The sequence below is a fragment of the Chrysemys picta genome, chromosome 1, assembly GCF_011386835.1.
Source record: "Chrysemys picta bellii isolate R12L10 chromosome 1, ASM1138683v2, whole genome shotgun sequence".
Taxonomy (NCBI): domain Eukaryota; kingdom Metazoa; phylum Chordata; order Testudines; family Emydidae; genus Chrysemys; species Chrysemys picta.
In genome coordinates this window covers 128,810,360-128,833,902 of record NC_088791.1, presented here as the reverse complement: position 1 = coordinate 128,833,902, position 23,543 = coordinate 128,810,360, and the positions used below count along the sequence as shown (strand labels likewise).

The 23,543-nt window shown below is 44.0% G+C and overlaps 1 protein-coding gene across 7 annotated transcripts in view; it reads right to left on the bottom strand.

Moving 5' to 3' along the window:
• Positions 1-23,543, bottom strand: part of ETV6 (ETS variant transcription factor 6) — a 177,118-nt gene that overhangs the window by 99,935 nt on the left and 53,640 nt on the right. Inside the window, exon 3 of one of the 7 annotated variants that reach the window (XM_065584061.1) lies at positions 4,519-4,554. The exons of 5 other annotated variants lie outside the window; for them this stretch is intronic. Coding sequence is in view for 1 of the 2 variants with exons in the window: in XM_042846018.2 (XP_042701952.1) it covers positions 3,113-3,308 (196 nt within the window). In the remaining variant the exon portion in view is untranslated. Of the gene's footprint in view, positions 1-3,112; positions 4,459-4,518; positions 4,555-23,543 lie in introns of those variants that run through there. One more of the 7 variants, XM_042846018.2, reaches the window with a different exon arrangement.

The following is a 23,543-nucleotide window of genomic DNA, read 5'->3' as shown; positions in this document are numbered from 1 at the left end:
AAGCTGGCATTTCCCACCATGGGCCCTACTCTGCTTTGAGGAACAGTAATATTCTCTCTCTGCTGCGAACCAGTTCTGATCATGCCTTACTATCAAATGTGCCTCCATGGTATTGCTTTATCAGGAGCGCCTCCAGCTTTTCCGCCACCCTTGGCGGCAAAAGGTCCCGCCCCGAAATGCCGCCCCCCCCCCCACGGAGGCGGCGGAAGGCCCCGCCATGGAAATACCGCCGCGGTCGCCGCCCCCCAAATCGCAGCGCCCTAGGAGACCGCCTAGGTCGCCTAATGGGTTGCGCCAGCCCCGTGCTTTATGCATGATAAATCGTTATGCTAATCACAGTAGGCAATGTACTAGTTATAGTATTTTCCTCTTCACCCCTGACATTGCTGAGATAAACAAATACGCACTGTTGTTGCTGAAACATCTCTCTCTGCAAACTGATATCAAAGTCCTGACTCTAAACTATCACCTGCCGAACTGCCAATCTCAAGTGTTGGAAAAACACAAATCAGGCCCCCAACAAATTATAAGATTGGTTTAAAAGCTTGAGGGGTTTTTAAATTATACATTTGGAGTACTTTTTATTTGCATTTTGATTTCTGAGCCTCTCCATGTCAGGTTTTCAAGTTTTTTTCTGCAACCATGAGGGCTAAAATGAACATGAAGGAACTGGGGCTTTAAGGAAAAATAAAAAGCAGCACAAGATCTGCAACAGAATTGTGAGAGTTGGCAATGTTGCACCAGTGATTTGGATGTTAGAAACTCCAACAGAATCTCATAGCAATGGAAAAGGGCAAGGAGTCTTTCACAGAGTAAAAGCACTAAATACCGTGCTTGACAACCTGGCCAAATAAGGTATGCACACTTTGTGGGGCTGTGACAGAATGTTAGAGTAACTCTAATTATCAATCAAAGGGGGAGGCTGGAAAGAAAGACAGGAAGGCTGGCCAAAGAATATAACATTACCGAGTACTTACGTAGAGCTTGTCATCTGTAGCCTGCAAAGAACTTTACAAAAATATGTACTATCATCATCCCCACTCTACAGATGGGAAAGCTGAGGCACAGAAAGGTGAAGCAAAATGCCTCTAAATATTTCCTCCCAACTGGAAGGCATGTCTCCAGTCACTCTGTGCATGTGTATGTATGTGTGCATGTCAGAGAAAGAGCAGGGAGGATGGTTTCTGGTAGTCTTCATGGAATAGGGCTCTGACATTCCAGCAACAGTGGTCCTGCGGGTCATGGAGAACCATCAGTGCTAGTGTGGTGCTTATGGCTCACACTTCAGTGCAATATGGGGCAGGAACACATGCTGCTTTGTGCTTACTGAAAACTCCATGCTGCTAACAAGGGCCCTCTGGGGAATTAGGATGCTTCCCCTCCCCATTGTGTTCTGGTTGGGGTGTACTGAAGGTTCTCCTCCCTCTTATTTAACAGGAAATATGTACCTGCAATCCCCATAACTATCTTCATGATCACATAAACATGCTTGTCAACATTCCGTGGGATCGATTCCCCACCCACCTCACCTCCACCCCCCATGCAGCTGCCATGGCACAAGAGTTTTGTGCTGGTCGCAGTCAGGATTTTTGGGCCTTGCAGTTGAGATGCCAATCAAATGCTTTCAAAAGGGGCCCTGAAATTGCTTAAACTGCCCCATGGGCCTTAAAGTGACATATGCTGCCTGCTTTGTAGGGAAGGGGTGCAGCAGCAGATATTCAACATAGCAGCTTGAGCCATACACCCACTTACCTGCTGTTTGGAGGGGGCTGTAAAAGATAGCTGAGATGGCAGCTAATAATGGGGGTGGCAGAAAGTGAGACCAATGGGAAGTGGGGGGGCAGGAGGGAAGGATATTCTCCAGGATAGAGAATCCTGTCAGGATGCAATTTATTTTCATTCTGCGCAGGAGTATAATGGTGCACTGCCTGAGCTCTCTCAATAGCTGTTTTGAAGTGAACCAGGCTGGTATGTCTTTAATTTGTCATTTCATTATGAAACGGTTTCCCTTCCAAGAAGCCTTCAAGTCAGGAAGCTCTGTCTGCCCACACAGGAAATTCCTTTGCAGCAACTTCCCCAAAAAGGAAATTTCCCTCAGAAGTGAGCCCAGCTCATGCCTTTGAGCAGAGACATTTGAAGAGACTTTGGCATGCAAGTGCTGAAAACACCCCTGGATTGCTGCTGCAGCCGGCATGCTGGGATCAACAGCTCTGCTTTCACATGAGCGTGTAGAGACTCCACTGCATTTGCTTTTACTCCCACTCCCCCTTGTGCCCCCTACGCACACATCAGACACCCAGGAGTATTCAGAGGAGATTAGTTTCTGAGTCTGTTCTATAGGAGAGAGATACACAGGACACACACACAGTTGGGATTGCTGAGAAGTGACAAGGGATGAGGGGGCGAACTGCAGTCCCTGCCCCCGCACCCCCCCCAAATTCCCTACTTGGAAATCAGAGACAAATTCTTCATCTAATCTTAGATCTCATCTGATGGGACTTTGGAAACGGTTTTCTGTTCCTTATAACTACCAATTGCTCTTGCTCTGTGGTGGTTTTATTTAAAATAAACTTTCACAGTGAGGATTTTAAAGTAAAGTGGAGGAGCCAAGCTTATAAAAATGATTCTCACAGACATCTTGTGAATCACTAATTGGCCGAGAGCCAAGAGCGGCTGAGCTAAAGTGAATAATAACATACCCTATTTCATGAAGCACCTTAGCAAAGGGAACATGGATCAGAAGCCCTGCCAGAGTTCCAGTAAGTTTTTAATTTCCCATTGCATATCACAAGTAACAGTTAACAGTAATTGAAAAAATGACTGAGACAAGGAAAACGAAATGCCTGCAGGTTGGGTTCTGAGCAATAGGGGAAGTGGAGCTGAATTTGAAATTGCGTATTGCATGGAGGAGATAGGGCTATATACAGGGGACTAGGATTAAACTGGATCTCGTCCCCACTTAGATTGCCGACAATGGCTGGGTAATAGGAACCAATTTATTTACACTATTTCATATTCCAAGACACTGAGGGGAAAAGATTAGATACCAAGGAACAAAGAAAGATATATGATCCACTGGAGGCCTGTGCATATTAACTCTGAGACTCCTTACCTCCTCCTCCTTTTCTAAGGCTTAAGTCAGTTTGCCCCCGAGATCTGCTTCTTGAGCCCCAAATTCCAGCAGGTGGCTGGTTGCATTCTCTCCAGTTCCTTCCTTCTCCAAATAACCTGCCCTGTTGCCTCTTCAATTGATTTATATTTTTGTCAGAACTGCTGAAAGGCAAATTCCCTCCTTCACTTTTATCCATGATCTCTAGTTTCCGAGTTAATTATCACCTAAAACAGCCCTTCAGGTTCTCTCTCTCTCTCACACCCACAAACACACAAACACAAAATATAAAGGCTCACATGATGTCTATACTGGAACAGCTACTGTAAGCAGGTTCCCCAGCACAAACACCATAGTCACCTGTCATAGTTAAAAGATAGCTCATGTCAGGCAAGGTAGGAGCCTGGGGGAACTCATGCTACTGCCCTAGCACCCAAGGGACAATTGGAGAACCACAATGTAGTCCAGGGGTCGGCAACCTTTCAGAAGTGGTGTGCCGAGTCTTCATTTATTCATTCTGATTTAAGGTTTCTTGTGCCAGAAATACATTTTAACGTTTTTAGAATGGCTATAAGTCTATAATATATAACTAAACTATTGTTGTATGTAAAGTAAATAAGGTTTTCAAAATGTTTAAGAAGCTTCATTTAAAATTAAATTAAAATGCAGAGCTCCCTGGACCGGTGGCCAGGACCCGGGCAGTGTGAGTGCCACTGAAAATCAGCTCGCATGCTGCCTTCGGCACATGTGCCATAGGTTGCCTACCCCTGCTGTAGTCACTGGGTTCCCAACAAAATAGAAATGACAGTGCAGATGAGACCGCTAGTGTATACAATGGTGACTACTGGAATGTTCACTAATTCCTTTAAGTTCTCTAGCTCTCTGTAGGACCCCAGGGTTAAGGCAGCATGAAATTTGGCCATATTGCTTTTTCTTTGGTATCAATTTGGGCATGCTCCATTTGCACTGCCAAGTGTCACATTGAGGACTGGGTTTGAATGAACTCAATATCTCAAAAAGATCTCACTCAAAACCGCTGTGTTTCACCTGGCCTGTGTGTCAAAACTGCCTATTTCTGACAATTTTGGTGCAAAAGCATAAAATCAGCCCAGGTTTGCTTGAGCACTTCAGCTAACTTTTGATCAACAAAATCCTTTGATTAATGTGAGTTAAATCTGCAGCCAGGGGAGGTTCACAATGTAGCGTAAAACCTTGTGAATATTTCCTGGCGTTTCCCACACTGAGTATTCATTTATCTTCCTGATGGACAACCCCCAGCTTTCCTTCTGGATTTGAGATTTTCCTGTGTAGTGGCCCCCACAACTGTCTCAGTGACTGCTCTGCCATCAGAGAACATGGGCCTCTGCCCCCACACAAACAAGACAATAAAATTAAAGTAAAAGATTTACTTTTATCCCAATGCTAGGTGGCATCTGGATCTGGAGCTGTTAATTAAACAGAGGGTTATTATTTCAAATAGTAAGGATATTCTAGGTGCTGTATAGACAAAAAGGAAGACATGGACCCTGCTTCTCCAGGTGACAAAATCCACGAAGTACAGCTGTTCCTGTGCCCCAGATAGAATAATGCACATGTGCACTTTAAGGGCTGGTCTAACCACAGGTTTTGTGCCACTTTAGCTATAATGATTTAGGAAACAATCGAGTTAAAACAGTACAATCCCCTACTGTGGACGCAGTTATTCTGGGATACCACGACAAGGACCTTTATACTGGTATTACTGTGTCCACACTACGAGGTTATACCAATTTAAGTATATCAGTTTGTAAGATGTTGTATTTAAAGTAGTACAAAAACGGTGTGTAAATCAGGTCTTACATTAAAAGGCTTCAGCACAACAGTAAAAGGCCCAGAAAGCATCAGGCACTTTCTAATGCATCCTCAATTAATGAGCACACACGAAGTGCAGTGAAGGCAAGTTGCACTGCCTGACCTACAGTTTCAACCTAGAGCCTCCACTGTACAGCATACACCATAATGCCCAATTTGAAGACCATCTCTGGTGAAATACTGGCTGAAATCTAAACACTATTTCACAAACACAGTAACTTTTCACTCCCCAGTGCATATTATACATAGCTAAAATTATTATTATTATTATACATATGATGGCACTCTGAATCTTTCTGGGAGAGTTAACGTGGGATATGTCCGTGCAGTATCCACCATGTTTTTTGAAAGAACAGTGTTTCTGAGCAAGTGCAGTAATCTGTCAAATATGTACAAGATAAACGGTTATATCACGCAGTAGGTGCTAATTAGAGCTAAAGAAGAGAAAGAAGTGTAACAAATAGTGCATGCATGCATGAATAACACCTGTCTTTCTAGGCATTTATACCAGGTTTATCGCTGAGGGGTTTGAACACCTACGGTATGTCTGCACTGCAAAGAAAAACCCGTGGCATCAAGTCTCAGAGCCCAGGTCAATTGACTTGGTTCACGGGGCTTGGGCTGCAGAGCTAAAAATAGCAGTGTAAACGTTACCGCTTTGGTTAGGGCCCAGCTCTGAAACCTGGCAAGTGGAGAGGGTCTTGGAACCCAGGCTCCAACCCAAATGGGAATGTCTACACAGCTACTTTTAGCCCCATAACCTGGCCCTGCAAGCCCGAGTTTATTGACCCAGGCTCTGATACTCGGTGCAATGGGTTTTAGTTTGTTGTGTAGACATATCCCTACATATATATACATAGTGATGGATGGGTGACCCAGTTTAGATAAAACTAGAAACTTCTGCAAAAACTCAAACCCAAACTTAGAATTTTCAAAAACTTTAATTTTTTATGCACTTCTGCTGCATCTCCAAGTCCTGTCCCAAAGTATCAGCAGGCTGTGTGGTGAGAGTCTGTGTTCTTGTGGTAACTCAGGCACAACTGAACACTATCAGAACTCTCAGGAGAAGACTTGTAAACAAGAGATTTTTCACCCTCATTTTGCATATCCAACCGGTCTGGGAAGGCAACCACCTAGTTCAGCCTAGCCTAGGATTTGAGAGACCTGGGTTCAATTCCTTGCTTTACCACAGACTTCCTGTGTGTCCTTGAGAGAGTCACTTAGCCTCTCTGTGTCTCAGATAGCAGTACAGTAACTCCTCACTTAAAGTCGTTCCGGTTAACGTTGTTTTGTTGTTACATTGCTGATCAATTAGGGAACAAGCTCGTTTAAAGTTGCGCAATGCTCCCTTCTAACGTAGTTTGGCAGCTGCCTGGTTTGTCCACTGCTTGCAGGAAGAGCAGCCCGTTGCAGCTAGCTGGTGGGGGCTTGTAACCAGGGTGGATTGGCAGCTCCCCTATCAGCTCCCTGCTCCTCTAAGTTCCCTATCAATTGCTGGCAGTTCAGCTGACCCTCCCCCCACTGCCATGTGCTGCTCCTGCCCTCTGCCTTGGAGCTCCTCCCAGAGACTCCTGCTTGCTATGCAGGGAGGGAAGGAGGGGGCTAATGTCAGGGTGTCCCCCCTCCCCCCTGCTCCTGCACCCCACTTAGTCCTTCTTCATATAGAGCAGGGAGGGGACATGGATGGAGAGAGACATAGAGAGCTTGGGGCAGCAGCTGCTGTCTCAACTTCCTGATCCACTTAAAAAGACAATGCACTTAAGAGTGGGTCAGCTTACTTAAAGGGGCAGTGTGCATCTCTCTCTCTCTCTCCCACACACACGGTGTGTGTCTGTCTCTGTCTGCTATGCTGTCTCCCCTCCCTCATGTTCGTGCTGCCTTGTGTGAGAGGTGACATTAACAACAATGTGTTAACCCTTGAGGGCTCAGCCGAGTGCTAGTTCATCAATTAGCAGCAAGGCATTCCCTGGGAAATATCCCTCCCTCTTCCACCCTCTGACTTCACCACCTCAACCAAGCTTCACAATCATCATAGCTGTGAACAGTATTAAATTGTTTGTTTAAAACGTATACTGTGTGTATATCTATATAATATATAGTTTTTTGTCTGGTGAAAAAAATTTCCGTGGAACCTAACCCCCCCATTTACATTAATTCTTATGGGGAAATTGGATTCACTTAACATCGTTTCGCTTAAAATCGCATTTTTCAGGAACATAACTACAACATTAAGCGAGGAGTTACTGTAATAACACTTCCCTACCTCTCAGGGGTATCATGAGGATAAATACATAAAAAGATTGTGAAGGACTTTGAGAACTATTGATGAAAAGAGCTAGGCATTATTATTATTATTTATTATTACTTTTGGGTGTTCAGCAGAACTAAACCAGACTGCAAACTTTTTGTGATTTGTCCAGCAGTAATGCCTGTGCTGCTAACAGGTAGGCATGAGGCCAGCAGGGACTACTAACATCATTAATGTCTCATTTACTTAGGCCTGTCAATTGTGAACATAGCCAGTCTACCTAACCATACCTTCCTGTAGGGGTTCCCTTAATTGTCTTTCTCCAGCCCCTCTGCTTATTTTTCATACTAGCGTGTTGCATCTTGTCTTAATGTAAGCTCCAATTCTGCAAACACTTACACATATGATCGGTCCCACTGATTTGTATGGGACTACTCATGGGCTTAAAGTTAAGCATGGGTATAAGGGTTTGCAGGATCAGGGGCCATCGCATTTAAACTCTGCCAGGCAGAAATTGTTCTTTACTATGTTTGCACAGCATCAGCAAAATGGGCTCCAACCTGACTGGGGCCTCTAACTGGACCATGCCGATCCAGTAGTGTTTTATGCTTACTTTGTAATGATGCAAACACCACAAGTTACAGGGCAATAGTGAATTGGGTCTTATAGGTTCAATAATGCCGATACATATTATCTCTGAGTATCAATAGTTATTTGTTTAGTTTTAAACAGTAGTAAAAAAATACCCCCATAAAAAAGATCAAGATGCCCCAATGATTAATTAGACTTTCAACAACACAGTAGTGACTACCCAGAATAATGCACCTAATGGCCCAGAGGCAATACGGCCACTCAGGAAGTTTCCAAGGAAGTTGGATACAAAGTCAGAGGCGTGACACACAAAAATAGGGGAACAAGAAGTATCTGCACACAGAGGGTGGTTTTTGACAAGCTGCCTTCCCCAAGGCCCATTGAGGAAGTGAAAGCCAGTGAGGGGTTAAACACTGATGGAGACAGATTGTTTGGAAGAAATCAGAACGAAAGAGAGAGCAGGAAGGAGGAACCTTCATACATCAAGGGAGATTTCCACCATCAGGAAATCCTTTAGGCCACACTAAGTGGCAGAACTGAAATGAGTAATTGGTTTGTGGACCTGCCTGAACCAGGGCTACTTCCTTCTGCAATATGGAAGAGAGAAATTCTTCTGAATATTGCGCAAGACCCAAGGGACCTCTTTCTTCCCACCGTCATTGTCTAAAGCAGCAGTTATGCAGAGAAGTGAAGAATTCTGGGTAAAATCCTGGCCCCACTGAATGACAAAATTCCCACTGATTTCAATGGGCCAGGGTCTCACCCTCTATTTTCATTCAGCAGGTATCTATTTCCGCTACACTAGGGCTGCAGCACCAACCCCTACTCCCATTCCCAGTCCAGCATAAATGTTTTCCACACCGGCTAACATCCTCAACTGTGTTTTTGTAAAACACCCCTTCTTCCCCTGTCCCCCGCCCTTTTTTTTTGTTCCCAGGGTAGCAGGACTCTGAACTCTGGAGTCTGAAAGGAGGGAGGGTTTAAATATCACAGGAACTTTCTGCTGGCTTGAGCTGATGGAAATGTTCTTTAAAGCTCAGCATCAAAGCATTCACTTTATAATCTGGAAGCCTTGGTTCTTGTGCCAGCAGCAGCTTCTCCCCATAATTAATTAATACCGTATTAATTGTGCATGTTCCATGGGCCAGTTGAGGAGGCATGGTATGGCCTGTACATGCAGATCAGCCTACTCTTTGCAACCCCAAAGCACAGGAGCCAGAAGGTAAAAAGCTTCAGGTATCTTTTTTTTTTTTTAATAGACTATATTCTCAACAGGTTACATGAGGAATTTGTCTAAAGGGACAAGTGCTCAGCCCTTGGAGGGCATTTCAGTGAATAAAGAAGGCTGAGGTCAAGGAGGCAGCTACCAGCAGCTGCACCCTTGTGCAATCTGTTGGGCTCCGGGCCAGCCCAGAGCAGGACCAACAGGCCAAAAGGAGGGGCTCTGACAGCAGCTGAATGCCTTTTTGGGTAGGAATTGGCTACAAGTCAGAATATCCTATGAAGTAGCTGAGGGGGAGGAGAAGGGAAATTATTTGATCTAGTCGCTGCTGGATGAACCTGTTGGAACTGCTCATTTAACCCTCAGTCACAGAGCCTAGGAAGCTGCTCAGAGCCTAGGAAGTCTTACCAATGGCTTGGCCACTACTATTTAATGCAGCAGGTGTACTGTGTATTGCAAAAGGGGTACAAAAGCACCCAGTCAATGCTGAGTCCATCAAAGCCAATACTTACAGCTTACCTCCTGAAATAAACAAGTGAAAGGAAAGAGTCACTCACCTTTCTTTAGTCCTGTCTATGAAGAACTAGACCGGACAAAGCACTCCAAGATATGCTTCAGGATTTTGCCACGGATACTTGGCCAACACCCATTACTAGCCCTCCCCTCCATTGCTATCTGTGGGCTGCAGGGAAAGGAGAAATTAAAATGGTGCTGACCAGTGCAGGTGAGGTCTTAGTCTGGTGAATTGGTATGTGGCTGTAGGGCACAACCCTGCCTTGCTAGTGGGATGAGCAGGATGATCCCATAGGTCTGACCCCTTCCATTCCTTAACTCTGCTCCCCCTTTAATTCCCTTCCTGCATGCACCTCTTGACCAGATTATTTTTCCAACAACACTAGCAGTTGTGGATGTTTGATGTAGTAGCTGGTTGTGTTGGGAGAGGGTATTTTGGTAAAGGCTAGTGAACAGAAGGGCAGTATAAGGGGGTGATATAAGGTTAGTATCCCCAGTTGGCCAGAGTTAAGGTTGCAGTACATGGTCTGTGGTGTAGAGTAGTAGTGGGTATGGTAAATTATTTGCGGGTGGAGTAAGTGGAAGGTATGTGCTGTTAAAGTGGCTTAACTTTTCACTTCCTTCATTTCTGTTGGTTTGTATCTGGTATGTTGTGTGTAGCAGCTTTAGCTGCTTTGCAGGAAAGTTTTTTGTGTATTCATTTCCTAGGTTTTTTTAATGCCTAAAAGGGGAGGTGGGAGGGCTGTAGAAGTGCAGCTGCTGACAGATTATATTTTATCCATCAACAGCCGCACATGAGCCCTCCTGTGTCAGCAACACAACATGAACCCTTCTCTAGTGTAGGATAAAATCTGATAGTGAAGTGTAGCTCCAGATAGAGATGGTTTCATGTGGGTCCAACCCCCATAAAAAATCAAGTTTGTGTGCACAGTACAGACATTTTCAGTCATATCATGAACAATATGTAAAAGTGACCCTAAATCCAACTTTAAAAAAGATTTATTTTTTTAAAAGTTACCTATTACATCAGATTTACTCAGGGTTCCCTCTCTATCAAGTTTTGTGTAGACAATGTTTGATAAGCTATATTAGTCAACAATAAAAGTAGTACTGCTGTGGACACATTTCACCCAGAGCCCAAGTTCACAGACTTCCTATTAAAAATTTATGAAGAGAAATCAAACAAAAACTAGACGAGAAATTCAAAAGGCCTAAAAACTAACTCTGTGCAAAATTCCACACCAATCGGAAACCAACTTTTAGAACAAAACAGGAATGAACGCCCACTTTTAAGCCTATTTATGCCAGAACTATGGAGCCACTATGTGGCACCTCCATAATAGATAAAAATAATGGACATTTATATAGTGCCATTCATTCTGAAAGACCATGAAGCACTTTAAGAAACTATATACATACAGGTGCACCAAAATTCAGCCACCTCTGGCGCTTAAGCCAGCACACAGCAAAGGCAGGATGAGTTTTCCTCAAAACGCTGGACAAATGTCTGCTTGTGTGAAAAGTGCCATGGGGTCTTCAATGTCCCCCATGCAACGGTGATTGGACATTGGTTTTTAAGATCTTGTGCAAAAGACGGAGGCACACACCTTCTAAACTTCATATCACTCAATTTATCTGCCTTGTAAAGATAAAAGACTCAGTCAATGCAATTAGAATCTGAAGTTGTAGACCTATGGAGCCCAAAGGTGACAAACCTGAAACTCTGATCCTAAGCCAACCCCTCTTTCAGCAAACAGAAAGAACGGGTAAACAAAGCTCTCGAAGTATTTTAAAATAAAAAAGGTAGCTATTTTTAGCTGCATTTATTGAAACTGCTTCCTTATCAGGAAGCATGTAGCTGGGAATTACTGTCTGCCTACATCGGAAATTCTTTCAGAGGCACAAAAACCCAAAAAGGAAATTTCCCTTCAAAAATATACTGTGTATTTTTGTTGCTGGTGGGTTTAAAATAAAAAGAGTCAGTGCTTCTGACCAGGTCACAGCCCCACTGGGAGGTCTGCACTGCAAACTAGAAGTCTTTAAGACACCTGAGGGAAACATAAAAGTCTTCCAAAGCACTGAAAGAGAAAAGTGCTGAGAACTCATTAATAAGTTTTTTAAAAAACCCTGTTTCTCTAGTACATGCAGCACCATTCCTTAACCACACAGCATCTCCTTCCCAACTGTTCATGCACTTAGGGCATATCTTCACTAGAAAATGTCATCACAATTAATCACTATGGTGAAGACCCGAGTTAACACACACAATGACTACGACTGACCAGTTAGTGCAGATCAAGACAAATCGGGTACAGTTTTGTATCAGCTAATTGTGTTTAAAAATGTGTCCCCCATTCCTTGCTTCTACTCCCTCCCCTCCCCACGCCCCATCCAACAGGCAGTGGAACCAGTGCCATTGCACTGAGCAGACTGCCAGGGGTTCCACACCGTCAGTATGCTACAGGGCTGGGATAAGGTGAGGGCCAGCTAGGGGATGGGTGCAGGATTGTTTGCTCTTAGGAGAAAGGTCCATGTCTCCTTAGGTGCGTACATAGTGCCTCACACATTATTGTGAAACACAAATAATAAATAAGACCTGCCCAGTGAAGCTGCAGCTACAAGGATCCACTGGCCAAACCCCCATATGGCAAGGACTTAGCTGCCTCTGGGTCAAAAACAGCAGTAGTGGCTGGGAGCAATTTACTACAGCCTCAGGGAAGAAGGATTCCATCAGGCCTTCCTTCTGCTGCTGCAAAGCCCCCTGGACGAAGCCAGCGTGCTTCAAATTCAAGCAGGAAAGAGTTTGTTGCTTAGGGTTCAGCTGCTCACCAGAATGGACACATTTAATGCAACTGGTCAATTCTTAATTCACTGTTTCCATTTTCTATTCTATTTAAGTGTTGAACACCTGCTTGACCCTGCTGTAAATGCGAGGCAGGCCTAGCTTTCAGTGGATGAGTGTACAGAGATTGAACCCTGTCAGGCATATGCACTAAACAAATGTAACCAACCTGTCAGGTCAGTGCTAGCCCCCTCTTAAGATTTTTTAAAAGATTCACAAGCAAAGAAGTGGTGCCAAGTGACTATCCCTGGTGTTCTGACTCTGGAAAGCCCAGCCATTAGTGGCTATTTATTAACCTGCAACACCATAAACTACAGCCCAGTTCTATAGGATGAATGACTCGTATGTTCAGATTTTTTTAAAAACATGAATTGCAGGCGTTTTACAGGCACCGCTGGGTCTGCATAAAGCAAAACCTACATTCAAAGCGGTTAATGTCAGCCTCAAGCACCATAGGAGAAATTCTCCCCTCACGGACCTATGTAGAAGCCCACTAACTTCAATGGGAATTGTGTGCAGGCAGCTGAGGATAGAACTGGGAACTTTGTGTGCATTTTCTAAACTTTCATTTAATTGCTTCACTGCTGGCTAATGTACCAAGCAGGAGTGGAAGGGCCAGGCACCAACTGTACCCTCCACTGCTGCCCCCACATTGCTGGCACCACCCTATTGAAAAGCCACAGCTATATAAAAGAACGATGCTTTGTGTCCAGCTGTTGTGTGTAAGTTCTTGCCTATTGTACATTTTTGGAAAGGGACTGCGGAAAAATAGTCTCCGGGTAAAGGCTGTGGACTGGAACTCAGGAGATATGGGTTCAGCTCAACCATAGAGTTCCCATGTGACCTTGGGCAAGTCACTGAATGCTTCTGCTATTCAGTTCCCCATCTGTAAAATGGGGATAATAATGCCTCTCAGCCTCGTAGTTCTGTGTTACATACATTAATACTTGTGAGGCACTCCGATGCTATGGAGATGGGGGCTGTATAAGGACCTAGGTATACGGCAGAAATAAACCCAACCATTAAAAAGGACACATAAGATATTCTGCATAACTTTTAAAAGCTCAATTATTAATATTAACCCTTGAAACCTTGATATTGGAGTTTGGTTCATCCTCATGGATTGTCCTGCCTGCATATGATCATGTGTGCATTAGTTTGTTATTATAGAGCTGCTTGTGAGTGCTGGGCAGTGCATGCTCATTTGACCTTGTAAGGCTGCTCATAACACAAGTTATTTGTTATTGACGGGTGGTCATAGCATGTGTGCTCTATTGTTATTGAAGGGTTCCTTAGCACACGCTGGTTTGTTGTGAAGGATCCCTTAGTCATGGCTTACACACGGTTTCTTGTTTCTTTTTTCATTATAGGGTTATTTGTGAGTGTTGAGCTGCTGACACTGAATTTTTCTTAGGAAAAAATGAGCCCCGACGCATTTGTTTTATAAAACACAAATGCAAAAAATATACAGAGACATATGAGGGTGGAAGGGGAAGAACAAGTTAATTTTAGGTTTCACTGAACTTGACATCATCGTTTTAAAACAAGGCTAAAAATGCTTTAAGCCCAGTAATACCATAAATGTCCTGCTGCTTTTGCTTCTGATTTTTCCTCACACTTTCTAGGGGAATTCCACAAGCGAACTGTTTGAATCCCAAATTAAAGTGACAACACCCTCTTTCCTCTGTGAAGAGAGATTTGTGTGTGCATGTGTGCTTTTAAAAGACTAAAAACTCAGAGGTGAGACCTTCCATGTGTGCAATAGACTGGCATGGCACCACTAGTCCTGAGCAGTCAGTTGTCTGTGCTCTGAAACACAGGGCTCCTATACCCTCCCAACTTTGCCCTGTGAGCTCCCATTGGGGCAAGAGGGGAGAGAAGATGGCATGTGTCTTTCTGTGCATTTCAATTGGAGAGGGACAATCTGGATAACCACAGCATTAACTGGGTTTGTGTCACAAGCACGCGAGACAACAACAATGTGTATTTGCAAACGACTTGCTTGAACAGCAGAAGCCTGCTCACAACGCCTTCCAACCCCAATTTTTAAAATTTTAATTGTGATGCATCTGCCCTGGTGGCCAGATACTAGAAGAGATGGAACCAATTTGGGGTTCACTTCTGCACCCATTTAAGTCAACGGTGACACACATAAACGGGCTCTGGATCAGGCCCTTGGTGGCGTCCCCAGTGGCAAGGTGGTTCAACTCACTACCCATGTCCACATGTTACTCCAGAGGAAATTCAAATGAAGATCTTCCTGGTCCATAGGCCACAGCTCTCCCAACTGGGCCAATAATGAAGTCTTGCTCAACCCTAGCAAAGAGTTGCCCTGCTAAGCTTGTTGCAAATTAATGTCTCTCTTTGCATCTCTTCCATATTGATTTAGCACTGCCATTCCTACAGGAGAGAAATAAAGCACTGCATTTTTATCTTTACTTTTCAGAGCTTTATTCCTCCTATGTCTAAGGGTAGTTGTGTGGCTTAATTCATTTATATCTGTCCAGTGTTTTGAAACTGGCAGAGAGAAGTGCAAAATAGTAGCATAGCTGCCTAAACAATATTCTGTTATTTTTTGTAAATGTTAAATGTATTGTTTTTATTACATAAACTAGTACTGTATGACAAAGCCCTATGATACTACTACTCTTCAGTCTATAGTGCCTTTTACAAAGCACTTGACAAATATTAATCAAGTTCACCTCAGACCTGGGGGAGATTTTCAAACTCAGTGGGGTGTCTAACTGCCATTTGGGCCTTTGAAAATCTATCCCTGTGTGAGCTACAGTATAATCCTCATTTTACGAAGTGGGAAAACAAAGCACAGAGCCCTCGTGGTTAAATCACTTAATTTCCGGGGAGATGTCTATGCTAAGCTTCACACTAAGCCAGGTTCTGAATCAGATTTGAGCCCAAGCCCCACTTCCATCCACACACAAATCAGTCTGACTCCGGTCAGCAAGCACTCTGTACCTGTGACCTTGGACCCTGCTAGGGGGTGGGGGAGTGGGTGGGTTACTTATAGCCTAAATCCTGCTGTAACTCTTGCTCAAGCCCTGTCATTTTGCAGTGTGGTCACAGGTCAAGCCGAAGACCTAAGTCAAAAGATCCGCGCAGCACAGTATGGATGCATTAGCACGGCTGTAAGATCCAGGTCCTGCAATTGTAAACCCAGGTTTACAATGCAGTGTGGACGTTCAAGCATAGGCTTGAAAACATCGAGTCCCCGCCAGGCCTGGGCCCTACAGAACTGGATTTACAATGCAGTGTAGACATAGCCGGGGGGGCTCAGCAGCAGCACCAGAAAGTGTCCGGGAGCCCCTGACTCCTAGTCCCGTGTGCTAATCACTAAACTATATTCCTTCTCCAATAAATTATTCAGCAGTGCCTAGGGGCCAGCCAAACTTGTGGCCCCGTTCTGCGAGGCACTCTATAACCACTGAATAGTACAAAGGCCCTGCCCCAGAGAATGTACAATCTAGCTAGCCAAGACAGGCACCGGGTGGGGGCAGGGGTCTAACGCGCAAACACAACGAACAATGCAATGGCATCACAAGTCATGGTAATGGCAGGACTTTTTTCTTTGGCATGGGTTGAAGTTTAGTTAGAAGTGAGTTAGCTAAACAGACAGAGAAATGATGGGAAAGGGGCCATGGAAGGAAAGGGCATAAGGAAGACAGGGCAGAGGAGTGTAGGCATGTCTGAGGAGCAGATGCGGAGCCAGGCTGAGATTAAGTGGCTATGAGGGAATGGGCAAACCAGCCAATCAGCACAGGACAGAGAAAGATTACACAAAGGGTCACATCCAAGTCCGGTTAAAATCAATGGGAGTTTAATCACTAATTTCAGTGAGACCAGGCTTAGTTCCAGAGTCATTAATTTAACATTCTGGGCATCTCTCAAAATCCCTTTGTCTTGTATGTAGCTTTTATTTTATTTCACTGAATGTGCGTCAATCAGTTTTGTTCCACAAGGATCCTTCCAAAGCAAATATTTTTATTGCTCTAAATATTTCTTAGGGTGAAGGGTTTTCTTTTTCTTTTTTTCTTCCTTTCTTTCTATATACTTGCAGTGTAACACACTGAAGATTCTAGTAACTAAATAACCATATGTCTAACACTTGGAATTGACTTTTCCAACTGCTAGCCAAAATTGTAGAATGATTAACAGGTGCCAATGGATTAATAAATAGAGAAACATAATTAATAGACATTATATAGAAAAATGGATCCCATGAAACTGTGACTGTCTCTCCTAATCTCCTAATTGTTTCCTGCTTTCCTTTAAAAAAAAAATTTGAACTGAATCAGTTGCTCTTAAAAACAAATGATGCATATGAGCAATACTGTGTGGTCAGTAGTAGAACACTCACAATAAACTGATTTGAGATCTGGTAAATGCCTCAGCTTTGCTTCAGTATATACCTGACCCAGCAGCCCTTTAAATGTACTACTCATCACCACCCATAAACAGATCAAGCAAAACCTCTTTTCACAGAGCGGTGACATCATATGGGCAATTTGGGTGAGACCATAAGGAGTTCATAACCATGCAAAAGCAAATGGTTTGGTCTCACCTGAATCAAGAATTCAACTACTCATGCAACGAGAGATGAATTGGGTGCATACAATGCACTTCCTGATATTTAAATACTTTTCATTAATATTTTCATTGTAGAGAGTTAAAATTAGCGACCCCTCTCTCCTATCCACATGGGCAATGGAACAGTCTATAATTACTGCTACAGCGAGGGACCACCGGCATGTTTAAGGAAGCAAGCAACCTCACTGGCTGAAGATGGACATGTTTCAATGGTGTACAATACTACTACTGTTAAAAAGCGCTGAAGCTCATCAGAGCCAATCAGACCCTAAAACCACTAAGGGCTGGAAACTGAAGAGCGCAGAGTACCTGCAACTGCTTTTGAAGTATGTTGGAACTGCAGGTACTGGGCAGCTCTGATGAATAGACCCCAACTATTCTAAAAGCCTCTCTTCTCCCACCACCCAAAAAAGAGAATGTTTTGCATTATGGAGCACAGATATCAGAGTTCCTCTTTACATGGTTTTGATATGACAGCACCTGGAATATTGTGTTCAGTTCTGAGCATCGCAATACCAAACAAATTGTTGGGAGTTCTAAGAAGAGTGACAACAACAACCAGGGGGCATGAATGATTGATTCATGACTTTCAAAAGAGCTAAATATGTACAGTTTGCCTCACTATGACTAAGATGGGAGACATATGATCTCCAAACATATGAAAGACAGAGAGGAACTGTGTAGGGTGGGTCTAACTAGGAGTATATGAAGTGTCAGGAGGAACCTCTTGACAGTGTGACCTGTTAGATTGTAACCGATTAGCCTCTGAAATAGCCTCTTAAGGGAAGGAGGGAAAACCCTTTGAAGATTAAAACTAAACTGCAGAAAGTAGTAAAGCAGGTACAACAGGGAACAAGGGGATGGGCTAGAAGATGTTAACTGTTCCTTTCCTTCTATAGCTTCAGTATTTCTATGCTTAGTGCTGTAGAAACTCTATATCCAAAGGGGTACAAAGAGATTCATGGCAGGTTTAGAACATTCCATCACAGCAGTCATTGCTGACGATGTGGAGAAGAAGGCAAAATTACCATTTTATTCTTGCATGGTAAAAAAAATATGAAAAGCTCCTTTAAAAGATGTTTGCCTATGTTTCAGTGCATAATGATATACATAAGGGAAAGGTTTTCTGACCCATCTCTTCTCTTAAGTACTCTGTTTTACACTTTGTCCAGTACTCACCACCAGGGTATCACCCAAAGTGCAGGAAGACAGCACTAAATGGCATTGTACTAGACAGGGATGGGAGCCCTTTTAAACACAGAATGAGGAGAAACTGGATTTTTGTGGCATCCCTCAGGGCAGAAAAGGGATTTGCAAGTACCTCCAGGATATCTATTTATCTAAGTACTTATTAGGCCCCCATTACCACAATATCTGAGTGCTTCACAGTATTTAATGTATTTATCCTCATAACACCCCTGTGAGGTAGGGAAGTGCTATTATCCACATTTTACAAATGGGGAACTGAGGTACACAGAGACTACGCGACTTGCCCAACATCACACAAGGAGTATGTGACAGAGAAGGAAATTGAATCTAGGTCTTCCACAACCCAAAACCACTCACTAATGATCCTTTCCCTCCATCAGCAGGCTGATAAAGAAAACACAAACTGCAGAGTTGACTGTCATATTTCAGGGTAACTGCTCCTGAATTCTCCCTCCATGGTCCAGTAAGGACACCCACTCTAGGCTTCCAGCTCTTCAGCTGTCACCTCTGTTGGGTGGAGACACACATCTGTCTTACTCCTAACTGGGGAATTTCCAGGCTGCACAGTTCCCTGCCTATACTGTAAATTCCCCAGCAAAGTCAGACTGCCTAAGCAGGCCTGCTTTGCTTTTCTCCTCAGAGATGGTAAACAGGTGGGTTACCACATAGCTCTTTCTAAGCCAGCACTTTTATTTTTAAGGTGAAAGCGTTACTGAGAAAACATTTTAAAAACAACAAAAGAACCTACATGTGTGCTAATAAACTTTCCAGGGATCACCCCCTCACCCCAACAAGGGCTCTCGGTGGTTATCACGACCAAAGGGTTTATCGGTAAATTCATTATAGCTATTAGTTCACAATGAGCACCCTCAACCTTATGGGGCCTCGGTAAGCCAAATCCTTCCAACCCTTCCCTAAGGATTGGGGCCCTCTTAGACAGAAGGCCCCGTCCGTTTGCAGGATCAGAAAGAAGGCCCCATGTCGGTTTTATCTCAGGCTATTTAACCAAAATTCCTTTCTTTGTTTGTTGGTCCTTGGAGAATCCAGTATGAACCAGTATATCTGAGCCTCTCTCCAGGTGCGGGTAGCTCTCTGAAGGTGTTACAACCTGAGCGAATCTGACCAACCACCCCCCACTGTTCTTAGTTCCTGGAGGGCTGTGGTCCCTCCTCCCCCAAGGGATTACATACAGTGGCCAACAATGATCCATCAACTTTTTCAATAAGGTTTGTCCAGGATAGTGTCCCATCTGTCACAGTGGCATGCTCGATCTGCCAATAGATGGTGAGGACACAGGGGAAACTGGCAACTACACCATTCTCTGCGTCTACCAGCGGCTTGAGCCCTTGCCTGATTCTAGTGGTGGAGGACACCAGGTCTTCTACCCTCCTTGCTGATGGGTGGCCGGCCATGCCATAATAGCAGCTGGCAACAGAAAGGCAGAAGTTAGGGGGAATGTTATGAGTATTAGATGGCAGGGATATGTTTAGATGCCTAGGACAAAAGTCTTGTAAGGAAGAATGTGTGTTTTGGAGAAAGGATTTCAGACCCTCACAGTACAAAATTAAGTTTTATTATTGGGATGGCAGTAGAAGATCAGAGAGGGAGAGCAAATCAGGGTTTATAGTAGATTTAAATGATAGGGGAGCTCTCCACGTCAGCCAAGGTGGAGGGGGCTCTCCCTAGATTTTCAACAGCACCAAATGCAGCGGCGAGGGAGCTCTCCCTGTACTTGTAGCGGAGAGGAAGTTGCACTTCACTCTTTCCCCTTCCTCACTCTTACTCCCCTCACTTCAGTTCCTGGAGCAAATCCTCTCCCTGTCGCCTGTCTGAAGCCCATTTGCTCACCAAACACTTGGGACTGATTTACAACATTGGAGGAAATTACTGCCCTAATTGTCCTGGCACTATTGGCTGTTACTGCCTTAAGAGTACTCTTAACAATTAAAATAGAGGCATTATTATAGAAAGGCATAAATCACTCTGTCTAAATCCAGGAGCCCATTTCATATTAATCAAGGACATTCCTTTCCAGTTCCATCTTTTCCCTTCAACTGCAGAATATATTTGAGCCTATTTCAGTGCAGAAGAAGGCAAAACCAATCCCTATGGCAAATTATGCTCTCAATAATACCCATGCCATGCTATTGAACCCCACTGGTTTGCTAGGAGTATAAATGAAAGCAGAAAATAGCCCTATTAATTTGTCTGTTAAGGCTAGAACTGGGCTCTAACTGCATTTTGCTAAGAGTCATTAGACTATGCTATGAGAATAGTTCTGTTCAGTGGCTGTGACTTGAGAACTGTACCAGATCTCCCTGTTGCCTTCAGAAATAACTGTATGAAGGGGGAGTGGGTTTGGGGAAGATCATCAGCTATTTAATCTCAGCCAGGCAAAGCAAAGATAGACTCAAACCATGATCTGGATCTGAACGTCACAATTAGCCCCTATTTCTATTATGGATTGAACTAAAATGACCAATTCAAGCTACCCTACCTAAGTTTTGAGGAAAGTCCAGCTTTGGATCTAAGATACAATATTTGGATCTATCTTTAGTTAATAGAAGAGGAGCCAGCAGGAATTATTAACCCTTAGTCCCTGTAGTGGGGCAGCTGCCCCACTCCCAGAGAACAGGGTTGAAAGCAGCCCTGGAGAGGGCTGCGGCTGGGAAAAGGAGTGAAAGCAGCTGAGGGAGTAGCTGACCACGGGTGTGGCCAGCTCAATTAGGGCCCGGCTGGCCCTGACAAGAGGCCTGGAGGCCAGGAGCTAAAGGAGTCTCACTCTAGCCCTGGAGAGGAAAGGGCTAGCTGCCTGGGAGCAAGGTAACTGAAGCAGAGTAGTGCTGGGGAAGGGCAAAGGGGAGATGAGGAGCTCCCGCCTGGTAAACCCCCAGGCTGCAGGCAGGCCTTGTTGAAGGCCTATCAAAGGTACTGGGGCTACAGAGATGCAGCCTGGGAATAGGCAGAGGCAGCTGGTCCAACCTCCTTGCCAATGATGAGGGCCATGACAGACTGCAGTTTGTCCCAGTGAGCAGAGCTAGATGATGACTGACAGTAGCCACTGAGGTGAGTGGGCTTAGAGGGTTGGGGAGGGGAGACCCAGAGAGTGGGGGTACTGCTGGGGCAGAACCCTGAGGTAAAGGGGCACCGGGATCTGGGAGGGACACGGGGCCAGCAGCAGGCGAGACACCGGCCTGTACGCTGGAAAAAAAGCTCATTCCCAAGAGGACCAGCAGGAGGCGCCGCACTGGTGAGTCTAGACCTCGCTACAGTCCCACATCCCATTTTAATCCTATTACCCAAGGTCCAGAAAGATTAGTTATCTCTGTATACAGCACTGTCAAGACCATTACCGGAATACCATGTCTAGTTCTGGTGTCCCTACTTTAAAAAGAATGTTTAAAAACCTGGAAAGGTTTCAGAAAAGAGGTACAAGAATAATCTGAAGTCTGGAAACCATGCATTTTAGTGACATAGTTCAGAAGCTCAATTTATATATATAGTTTAACCAAGAAAGTTACCCCTTAACCTTTATCATGGGTCTAAAAGTTCCTATATGGGGAAGAGACATTTGATAGTATCTAGCAGAAAAAAGGTATAATGAGATTCAATAGGTTGGAAGCAGAAACTATACAAATTCAGACTAGGAATAGGGCACACATTTTTAACAGTGAGAGTAATTAGTCACTGGAACAATTTACCTAGGAATATGGTGGATTCTCCAACACTTAAAGTCTTTAAATCAAAACTGGATGTCTTTCTAAAAGATGTGCTATAGCTCAAATAAAAATTATGGGCTAGCTGCAGAAATCATGAGGTGACATTCTATGGTCTAAGTTATGCTGGAGGTTAGTCTAGATGTTCAGAATGGTCCCTTGTGGTCTTCATATCTATGAATTCATCTCCAAAAATCAAGGAATTTCAGCAATATAGTACATAAGTCAATAATAACTATTTGTTGAGAGTCAAAACTCTGGTCTCCAAAGAAGACTGTGTTCCCTGAATCCATGGAGTTTACAATCTATATGACAGACTGATATGGTAGAAGAATCTTCCAAATAAATTTATTGAATAATCTGTAATGGTTTTTCACCACAACAAATCAGATTGGTATAGAAATGCGAGGTACTAATGGTAGGGATGCCCTGTGGATTTCAAACACACTTCCCTATCAAAGTTGGGTCAAAAGTTTCCTATCAGAAGGAAATCTTCATGCCAGCTGGTCGAATGGGAGTGAATTTGAATGACAGTTCACACATTCTTTTCAGCAAGCTAATCACATGATATCATCTGGGTTGAATGGCAGCACAGGAAGAAGCAACAGGCAAAAACTCGTGGCTATTCTAGATGCAATAGGAATAGGTGATGTGAATTAAGGGCAAGCTTAGGTCATAATACCTGGAGTGAACATGGGACAAAGAGGGAGGAAGACCAGGACCCTAGAAGCACTGAAAGACTGGGTTCTGTCCCTAGGATGAGGAAAGGACCGTGCCTGAAGGATAATTTAGGGCAGGCATTTAAGATAATGGGGACATTTTTTAAGAAAAAATTTGTCTCATGGACTACCTCCCCTCCAAAAATCTCAATTCTATTTGTCATTCCCACTCTACATCAATCCAGCAGCAATTATAATACAGTGTTACTATCTGTCTTGCCGAAGCACCTGGGGACATGGTGTTTAACAAATTAATAATTATATGTAAACAAGAAAAATTCCACTGGCTCCTTTTTCACTCTGTTTCACCTTTCACTGCCCTGCCCCGCAACCAGCAAGTTACCTCAATGAGATGAGGCTCTGGCCCCACCATCAACTCCAGTTTTGGTCCCTATGTTAGCTTCTCTTTATGGATTAGCAGCACCCTGGTGAGTTCCGTGGTAGGCTCACTCCTCCGGCTTTACAGTTGCAGGTGTTCACACTCTGCAGTGAAGAGCCTGACTGTGACCAGTAAACACTCTGGGGACCATCATTAGTGCAAAAACACTCACCGGCCAGAGTTGGAGAAGTACTGACATAGAGCCAAAGTACATCACCAAGTGATCCAACTCTGAGAGATTCATCCCACCCAAGGTGATCTTGCTGAGTCAAATTTATCCCTGGTGTAACTCTACTGAAGTGAAAGTCATGGTTGAATTGAGTCCTCTGCATTTTTCCTGCCACATGAAATGAACGTATACTGTGGAGAAAAGCACGTTTTCGCTGTGTTTCTGAGCAATTTCCTTTGTTCCAAAAAAAAAAAAGTGTTTTAAAAGACAAACAACTAGTGCTTTCTCAAAGTCTAACCACGGAGTTCCCCCATCCCATTCTACAGAATAACCACTTCCTCCTCCCTCCTCAATCCAAGAGGTGAGCCACCAC